The sequence below is a fragment of the Elaeis guineensis genome, chromosome 8 (assembly GCF_000442705.2).
Source record: "Elaeis guineensis isolate ETL-2024a chromosome 8, EG11, whole genome shotgun sequence".
NCBI classification, from domain to species: Eukaryota; Viridiplantae; Streptophyta; class Magnoliopsida; order Arecales; family Arecaceae; genus Elaeis; species Elaeis guineensis.
The window spans coordinates 11,476,982-11,486,839 of NC_026000.2; the positions used below are offsets into that span (position 1 = coordinate 11,476,982).

The 9,858-nt window shown below is 38.7% G+C and overlaps 1 protein-coding gene across 1 annotated transcript; it reads left to right on the forward strand.

Annotated features, from left to right (window-relative positions):
* Positions 1-5,655: 5,655 nt before the first annotated feature.
* On the forward strand, positions 5,656-7,147 carry LOC105037183 (probable galacturonosyltransferase-like 6). Its single transcript, XM_010912875.4, has one exon. It carries the CDS (start codon positions 5,750-5,752, stop codon positions 6,845-6,847), a length of 1,098 nt encoding a protein of 365 aa, XP_010911177.1. The 5' UTR covers positions 5,656-5,749; the 3' UTR covers positions 6,848-7,147.
* Positions 7,148-9,858: the final 2,711 nt, after the last annotated feature.

Consider the following 9,858-nt stretch of genomic DNA (forward strand, 5'->3'; position numbering starts at 1 on the left):
ATTCAAGTATTGAATGGTCACTGATAGATATTGTAACGTCATTGTTTTTAAAAACCCATCGCTGTGTCCGAACGTCTTGTATTTAGATAATGATATAATATGCATCATCTAAAGCATCAATATAGAATATTTATATTAGGATATTAGACAATCACCGTGCCCATCATATATGCCTGACATGGTCGGCATGCTGCGCATAACATTGATTAATTTATATACTGCTAAATATAACCATTTTTTTTTCATAAGCATGCTGTTAGATATATTCATAACTCACCTCTAATATTTATATTCCATTTTATATGTCTGTAGCTCAAAAAACAAAAAATTATGCCAAGAGCATCATAATTGCATTTAAATATTAAGCCACTATGGCACATTATCACTGGCAGCATCAATAAAGAAAACAATAAGATTCTTCAGAGAGCTAGATGGGTGCAGGATTTTGGTCAATGAAAGCAGGTTATTTTGACTAGTCTCGGTGGTCTGAACATGTGATCGTCGCGTAAAGCATTGTAAGCAGAACCTGTCCACTTGCTCCCGAGTCCTTCCCCGTTCAAAAGAGCTTCGAGGAACGTAAATAGAGAGTTGAGGTCCATGAGTAACCATCTGAATTTCTTCTTTCTTGCGGAATACCAGTCAAGGAGAACGAAGGACTCTTTGAGAATGCGTGTTCTCCATTGCCGTGTTCAATTCAACTGAAGAACGGCGTAAGGCCGGTAATAAGTATTGTAAATCAACCATCAGTTGCATGCCCTACGGTTTTTTAACCCATTATGGTTCAAAATTAGGAGTGGCAGTGTTTAACGGTGTAATCCGTTTAATTTATTGGAACCTATTAAATCGAGCTAGATTGTCCGTTTAGTAAAATGGTCAGATTCAAACATGTATTTTTATCTATTAATAAATAGTTCGGATTTCAATTAATAGATTTTAATCGCTCGTATCTCCGATCTGATCCGATCCGTATCTTATCTGATCTAATTGCCATCCCCATTCAGAACTACTATTGATTTTTTTTTATAAAAATCATGATTTTTAACCATGCTTATGTGAGCTCTATGATCCCCAAAAATGATGTTGTTGTGACTTCTGAGATCCAGAAACCAATTCCTCATGACTGTTTAACTTAGAACTGCAATTAGCTATTTCATATGACATTGCAGTACACTATTATCTAGTAATAAGAATTTGAAAGAAGTTGTTTGTGGAGTTACCATGTTTCTACGACTATATCATTGCGAGGAAGGAAAAGACAAGAGGTTGGTTTTCTTGAGGAACCATCTCGCCTCTTTTATGGAAAACCAGTCAAATAATGCATCGAAACAAAAGTCTTCTAGGCTGCATTCTCTCAATTGCGCCGTTCACATTCTAGGCTGCATGCTTTCCCATTTAGCTTTGACCTGAAAACATGTAGTTAATAAATCCAAAAAATCAACCGCAAGCTGCATGCCTAGTGGGTTTAGTATCCCTGTTAGGGTTGCACAAGGCTTGAGGGCTCAAAACTCTTATGAGATCATTCAAGATTCCAGCTATACCTTGTGACTATTAAGGTAAAAGAACAATATTGTCGTGACTGCATGACATTATAATAGAACATTATCTGGCAAGTAAACATTCAAAGAGCTAGTCTATGAAGTTGCAGTATTAATTTTTACCACTACAGCAGCAAATACGGGACTACAGTAGCAGCTATGTATATATAGCAGTGCAAGGGAAATCTTATAAAATATTGCTATTATTTTGTTTTGTATGTAAACTGATGCATAGTAATAATTTAAGAAGTTCAATATGAATAATATTGAAGCATTTAAGGAGTTAAATTGTAATATAATCGTTGTTGTCATTGTTACGCATAGAAAAACATCGGCCAGTAAAAAAGTGCCACATCATATGATGGATCTGACTGTAAAACATTTACATCAAGCTCATAGATAATAATACCATGTAGACCTCTCTTTTTCTTGGATTATTAGGACAACTATGTGAAATATCTCGGGGCTTTTTTAGGTAAATCTTCGTTGCAAATGGTTGGCGTATGCTAGATGATTGCTAACGTAAGTTGGCTTCGCTTTTCCCTCAAATATCATCGACTCTTTATCTCTTCTTTGATGCGACAGGCGTATCCGGAGATGAAAAGTATAAAGCGATAAAGTAGGAGGACACGAGCATGATTTGAAGATGTCAAAAGGAATCCACGTTCGGCACTTGTCCTTACCGAACATTGTTATGTTGATTTTGTCTGCTTAAGCCTGAGATTTCTTTTCTACCTTTCCTTTCATCTCCTTCTAGATCCTTAAGTGGAAGATATAGAGTGAGCATTTGAAACATGAAGATCTAGAGATGTTGAAGGATGAGAAGGAAAAGGATTGAATAATGACAACATCCAAAGAAAAATGCTTTAGTGATGCAAAAAAAAAATTCATATACAATAATCATATTGAACTGTTCATATTGAAGATTTATTTTTACATCTCATGTTTCTTTTGCTTTTGGTGAAATATATTTTATGTTTCTAAAATTACATAGAAAATAGCAGCTCTTTTTAAACTTTGGAACACATAACAACGAGCGCATATTCGTAAACGAAGTACAATGTATTGAAAGCTGTAAGGAGACCTATTCAAATCTTCTATTTTTATTTCCGTAAGAAAACAGATTCTGTCACAATCAGGAATAGCAATTGCAGCCGTGTTCCAGAACCATGCCATGCTTAATCGCTAAGCTTGCTCATCCCCTCAGCCCAACCAGTCATCATCGCAGACTTCCATCCCTCAGACGTAAACAACTGGCTGCTTTCCTGCAATCCACCTGACCTCTCACCATGGTCCACCGTTTAATTAATTATATAATGACACCAATGTGGTATAAAATAGAAAACAATTAAAATACCATCCTTATCATAACTACTACTTTTGACAATTTATAATTCGATCCATCAACCTGTCCTACAAATGATAGGCTTTATCTGCAAACGATCTTCTTTAAATAAATTTAGATTTGATATAAATAAATTTAGACATAAACAGTTCAATCTATTTATATATATTTATTAAATCGATCAAGTTTAGATTCAAACTTCTGACCTATTTTACTCATGTCCACCTATTTAGTAATTAGGTTGGATCCTCATCTAACATATTTAACCATTTAAAATCTACCTAATAATTTTTTGTCATATTTAATTTGATTTGCTTAACCATTTAATCTGATTTGATTTATTTAACAAACAGATCTTGGATAATTATTTTATAAATAAATCGAGTTTAGATATAAATTTATAAATTTTATATTTAATTAAATTTTAATCCAATTTACATCCGATCTAGCCCGATTACTCTCTTTATATCTAGTGGCCTTTTGTGCAATATTTTTTTGTTTTGAAAAAAAAAAAGTATCCTAGGGTAAAGGATGCCAAACCATCCAATGTGATGAAACCACCTCAATCTTTACCGCTTTGTTTGGATAGTCCTCATAAGGAAAAAAAAGGGGAGAAAGGAAGGAAAGGGGAGAGAAAGGAAGAGGGAATATTATCCTTATTTGGATAGTCCTCGTCCGGGAAAGAAAAGAAGAAAGAGGATAGATATTTTAAATTAAAAAGATCATTAAATCCTAGCTTTATTTAAATATCTATAGATATTTTTGTCCTTTATCTATCTCATATCCCATTTCCTCCCAATTCTCCCAAATGGAAGGAATTAGGAAACTAGTTTAACAGATGAAAAATGAGGGAGAAGGGTACCCCTCTCTTTTTCTTCTTCCTCAAAAATTAATATTCAAATAAGGAAAAAAAAATCTCTCCCTTTTCTTTTCCTCTAAATCTCTCAATTCAAACAAAACATAGGGATGGCAATCAGACAGTTATTTTCGGGTATCTGATCCATCCCAATTCCTAATAGGATCCATTTAGCATATCCTATAAGATTTGGGATGGATTTGAAATTTAACATTAAAATCTGAATAGATTTGGAATGAATTTAGGATTCATCTCTCAGGTATCCGCTATCCGAACCCATATATATATATATATATATATATATATATATATATATATATATATATATATATATATATATATATATATATATATATATATATATATATATATATATATATATATACACACACACCTCTCTTCTACAAACAAAACATAGGGATGGCAATCAGATAGTTATTTTCGGGTATCTGATCCATCTCAATTCCTAATAGGATCCATTTAGTATATCCTATAAGATTTGAGATGGATTTGAAATTTAACATTAAAATCTGAATAGATTTGGAATGAATTTAGGATTCATCTCTCAGGTATCCGCTATCCGAACCCATATATATATATATATATATATATATATATATATATATATATATACACACACCTCTCTTCTACTGCTCCAAACTTTCTCTAAGCCATAGTCTCCCACCTGATTGAGATTCTTATAGAGGATGGAAAAAATAGTGAAACCGTAGAATATGATTCCCATCCCACTCGATCGACAGACATTTCACAAAAACAAAGAAATCATGAAACGAAAACAAAGAAATCATGAAAACAAATTAAAAGTAAGACCTTTTTCCACATAGATTGTTTTCATTTTTTTTTTCCATGATTATTTTTTTTTTTGCTTCTTTTTCCTATCATTGGATTCCCTATTTTGAAGTTCTATGAGAAAAGAAAGCACAAGATCGATTGGAGGATTCTTTTGAGACTTGGGGTTTGAGAGCTTCTGGCACAAGATCAATTGGAGGATTCTTTTGAGACTTGGGGTTTGAGAGCTTAATCTTGGCAGAAGCATGATGTTTTATAAGGTTTAGGGATTTTTGTTTGAAAAGATTTTTCTTTGACTACAAAACTTTAATTTATAGAGATTTTTGTTTGATGAATCAATACTTAATTTATAGAGATTTTTGTTTGAAGGGATTCATCTGTATTTTGCATCATTTTTCTGACTGTTTAATTTGGATCATCAATTATAAATCATGAGAAACATTCAAAAAAAATATTATTATTATTATTTTTTTTTTAAGAGGGGGTGGGGGACGTGGAATTTGAATTTTTTCTCAGTTGTTTATTTATTTTTGTCTCTCTATATTATCATATGGAGACTATAAGAAGTAGATTTTTGAAAATTAATAATGGGATGGGTACCTGACAGGTATCTTGATGTTATTGTAGGATGGATTTGAAAATTTAGATTAATTTTATAATCAAATTTGGGATGGATCTAGATAGCCAAGAGATTAATCGAATTGTAGGCAAAATTTAAAGGTACCCTATCTGTTGCCATTCCCCGCGTACATGCCAATGACCCAGACTTCTGCCTCTCGCACTTCCTGGAAGCATATCACCCGTCACCGAGTAGAGCCACGAACCCCATGTGCAACGGTTAACCGTTCCCTTCTCTTGTCTCCGCCCAGACTCCAGCCCCCGGAGTCAACAAACAAAACTTTAAAACGCGTTTTCTCCTCCAACTCATCAAAACCGATACACGGACTCCTTCAAGACCCAGCAACACGAAGCATTTGGTAACGGCTTCAAATACGACTCCCCCGTCCCCACCCCACCCTCGCACTCGTCCCTTCCCTTGGACTCCTTCCCTACCCCATATTCATTCCTTCCCTCCCCCTCCCCCCCCCCCCCTCTCTCTCTCTCTCTCTCTCTCCCCCCCCCCATTCCTCCTCCATCGCCAAAGAAGACGAAGCAACAGAAAGGAAATCCCCAGCGATCGATTCCTTCGTCTTCGCCGCGGCCATGCCTTCTTCTTTCCAAGAGATCGTGTCCTCGGCTTTCCTCCTCGCCCTCGTCCTCCTCACCTCTCCCTCCGACGCGATCCGCTCCTTCCCCACCGCCGCCGCCCGGTTCGCGGAGGCGCCCCAGTTCCGGAACGGCGATGGCTGCCCGGCCTCCACTTTCCGCGGTTGTGTCACCGCCTGCGACCCCTCCCACGTCCACATCGCCATGACCCTCGACTCCCACTACCTCCGCGGTTCCATCGCCGCCGTCTTCTCCATCCTCAAGCACGCCTCCTGCCCCGAATCCATCTTCTTCCACTTCGTTGCCTCCGCCGGCCCCTCCTCCTCGGACCTCTACCGCACCGTCCGCTCCGTCTTCCCTTCCCTCCGGTTCAAGATCTATCCCTTCCAGGAGAATTTGGTCCGCGGCCTGATCTCCGCCTCCGTCCGCGAGGCGCTCGAGAACCCCCTCAACTACGCCCGCAACTACCTCGCCGATCTCCTCGAACCCTGCGTCCAGCGGGTCATCTACCTCGACTCCGACCTCATCGTCGTCGACGACATCCGCCGCCTCTGGGACATGCACCTCCCTGAGTCGGCGGTCATCGCCGCGCCGGAGTACTGCCACGCCAACTTCACCCGATACTTCACGGCGGAGTTCTGGGAGAGCGGGGACGGGCAGAGGACTTTCTTCGGCCGGCGGCGGACACCGTGCTACTTCAATACCGGGGTGATGGTGATGGACATGGAGCGGTGGCGGGCCGGGGAGTACCGACAGAAGATCGAGCACTGGATGAAGATGCAGCAGAGGAGGCGGTTCTACGAGCTGGGGTCGCTGCCGCCTTTCCTGCTGGTGTTCGCCGGCGAGGTGGAGGGGGTCGACCACCGCTGGAACCAGCACGGCCTCGGCGGCGACAACCTGTCCGGAAACTGCCGGCCGCTCCACCCGGGGCCGGCGAGCCTCATGCACTGGAGCGGCAAGGGTAAGCCATGGGCCCGCCTCGACGCCGGCAAGCCCTGCCCTCTCGATCACCTCTGGGCGCCCTACGATCTTTACATCCCGCCGTCCTCGTCCTCCGCTTCCGACTCTTCGGCCGCCGCTCTCTTTTCTTTGTAGATAACATCGCTAGATTCCGTTCCCTTTTTTGGGGGGTGATCTCGTCACCTCCGCCGGCGCTGTACAGCAAAGAAAGAGAGAGAGCCGCAGTGGAGATGCAGAAGGCGAGCATTGATCTCGTTTGTTCGTTTGGTTCGATTATCGGATTCTTTTTGATCTGGATCTATGTAGGACACTGCTTGATTACATCATTCATTTTTTTTTTTTCTTTCTCATTGATGTGTAGTTCTCATTGATGTGTAGAGAGAGGGATGAGTTCGATTGATTTCTTGTCGATAAAAATTTTTTGAGTTTGTTATCCTTCTTGAATTCTTTTGGAAAAAAACTATTTTCATCCTCTGATGATAGATGGGTTGAGGGATGGTGGAGTTTGATGCTCGCCAACCACGGTTGGTGAATTCTCTGCTGTTCGATTTGAAATCTGGATGATGGATCGCAAAAGCTGGTGTTTGTAAGCATAATAATATTAATATTAAAATCGAATTGATCTGGATTGTTTAATAAAAAAGATCTCTTTGATTTCATGAGCTGGAAAGTTCTTCTTGGATTCCTGAGGTGCCCGACGGGTTAAGTAGGTCCGTTCGTACAGGCTGGAGACAGCCAACGCTCTCCGGAATCGAGTAAATAGTGGAGCAGAATTGTCGCCATACGCGGTTTAATCAAGGAGGAGGGTGGGGCCGTAGGTGATGGATGTTTTGCAGTGTATTCCAGCTGTCCCAGCATCCAAGCTGATAATGGCCACGTGGCCCACGTCTGATATGATAGGAGGGGAGGTCGCTAACGGAATATCAAGCCGAGAATGCTAATTGCAACACGTTACGCTTGCTGTTCGTTTGCATGGGAAAAACTTCACGAGAGTTGCTTTTTGTCAACAATCAATTCCCTAATCGTGATCATTCTTTCGCATACGCTGTTTGCATTTCTTCCCCACAGTGTTTTGATAGAAGATGAAATAATAATTAAAAAAATAAAAAATAAATAATATTTCATATTTCATCTAGAAGAACGTCAATTCTACGCTTTCTATTTATTACAATATCTCTTATCGATCTTTTAATTTGAAATAAAATTTATCATGAATTAGATGATTGATATAAATTTATTGAATTATTTTAAAATTAAATAAAATTTGATGTGAATTTCTTAGGTTGTGCAACATTAGCCGGTGCGGGCAAATATCTGAGAATTGAAATGATGTACCTAGGATATCGCTTCTCCAAGCTACCATTGATTAGCAGGCTGTCGCCTTCTTTTTCCTATATCCACGTCATCGAGCATCAAATGGGTTGCATCTAACACATAGGAGACTTTGCAGCATCAACATTAGATTATTAAACATAATTTATCGAGGGTGTTAGATATTAGATTATTAAACATAATTTATCGAGGGTGTTAGATAGATACAAAGGAGGTTCCTCGAAAAGACGACCTTCAACAGTGAAACAGATTAGAGTCTAGTCAACCTTTTGATGGCTTTCCTCGAGTCTGCTTAAGCATCCTCCAAGTAAAACTCCTGCATGTTGGAATCAATTATTCTTCATAAGCATCCTCGAAGTAAAGCCTGTTATCGAATATTGTAAAGTATAACTACCAAAAAAAGTTGAATGGCAGAAAAATAAACAGTTAAAAAAAATTTATATTGAAAAGAGTGTTTAGGTAAAAAAAATATTAAATAGGCTCATAATAAATTAAAAAAAAAAGAAAAAAAAAAAGGTTCTACTTGATGTTCAGATGTTGGTTTATTTTTTTTGTGACATGTGTGAAATAATATATTGATGTGATAAATAAAAAAAAATAAAATCTGATCAGGGAGATGATAAAATCATTGTCCTAAAAAAGATTTCAGTCCTTTCTCGTGCAAAAATTTGAACCACACATCCTCCTTCAATGTACAATCTAAAAGCCAAGTACTCCAACGTCTGCCGGTGATACGATTTCGAACAGATGCCGATCAAATTCGTCCTCAGTCCAAATAATTAAACAAAAAAAATATGAGAGAGAGAGTATGTGTTTTGACAGAATTAAAAAAAAAAGAAGAAAGAACTCTCGACTGCATGAAAAGAGAACTCTCAGGTTGAATAATTAGAGAAATGAGAAAAAAGATATTTTATAGGCTTAAAGCGGCCGCTGGCGCATGGAGCACTCGTGGAACGTCTGCCTGCACGCAGAGTTCTCGCGGAGTGGAACGACCGCGCGATCAGAGCTAATACGGAACGGCCACAAAGTGGCCTTGAGCAGATCTCGTGCGGAACGGCCGAGGAACGGCCTTGCACAAATCTCACGTAGAATGGCCGTGTGTTTTGGAAAAGAGTTTTTGAAACTCTCAAAAGTCAACAATCCCCTACAAATTTCAAAAATTTATGAAACAATATTTAAATTTAACAAATATTTTAAAATTTTCTTTGGGTTTTTACTGTGCTTAATACAAGTACCTTCTGGGTTTGAACTTGTATTTAGTATAAAAATACACATAGTATGAAGACGAACTGATCTAAATACGGGATAGTGCTATTTAGGCCATGCGTTTGCTTTGATTTTCATAAGAGTTACTAGGGATTCTCCCTAATCCCATAGTCGCAGCCTTACGACTACTCTCACTCATATAGATCTTCTAAAGATACGTATAACGAAATCGTACCTCGCTGAACTTTCAATCTTGGATCTATTAAGAGCTATGCTTAACCTATTCATTACACATAGAGCATTACACCATTGGGATGGGTTGGAGACAAATTTCAAGAATCGGTGCTCTCAGATGTCACCTTAGAGTTTATTACCCTTTGAATCTTGACCCTGGGATCTCCAATCGTAAAAGTAGGAATCCACTCTGGTGACTAATATATGGGCTTAAGCCCCATTCCCCTCGATGTCTTAAATATCGAAGCTTTTAAAAGATCTTTAGTCAAAAGATCGGACAGATTATTTTTTTTAATCTTATAAATTGAAGTGATATCACATCTTTCATTTTATTTCTCACAATTTTGTATCTGATCAGAATATGATTGTTCATC

Excerpts from the sequence above, each read along its gene's own strand:
- LOC105037183 (XM_010912875.4), top strand. The coding sequence starts at position 5,750 with ATGCCTTCTTCTTTCCAAGAGATCGTGTCCTCGGCTTTCCTCCTCGCC.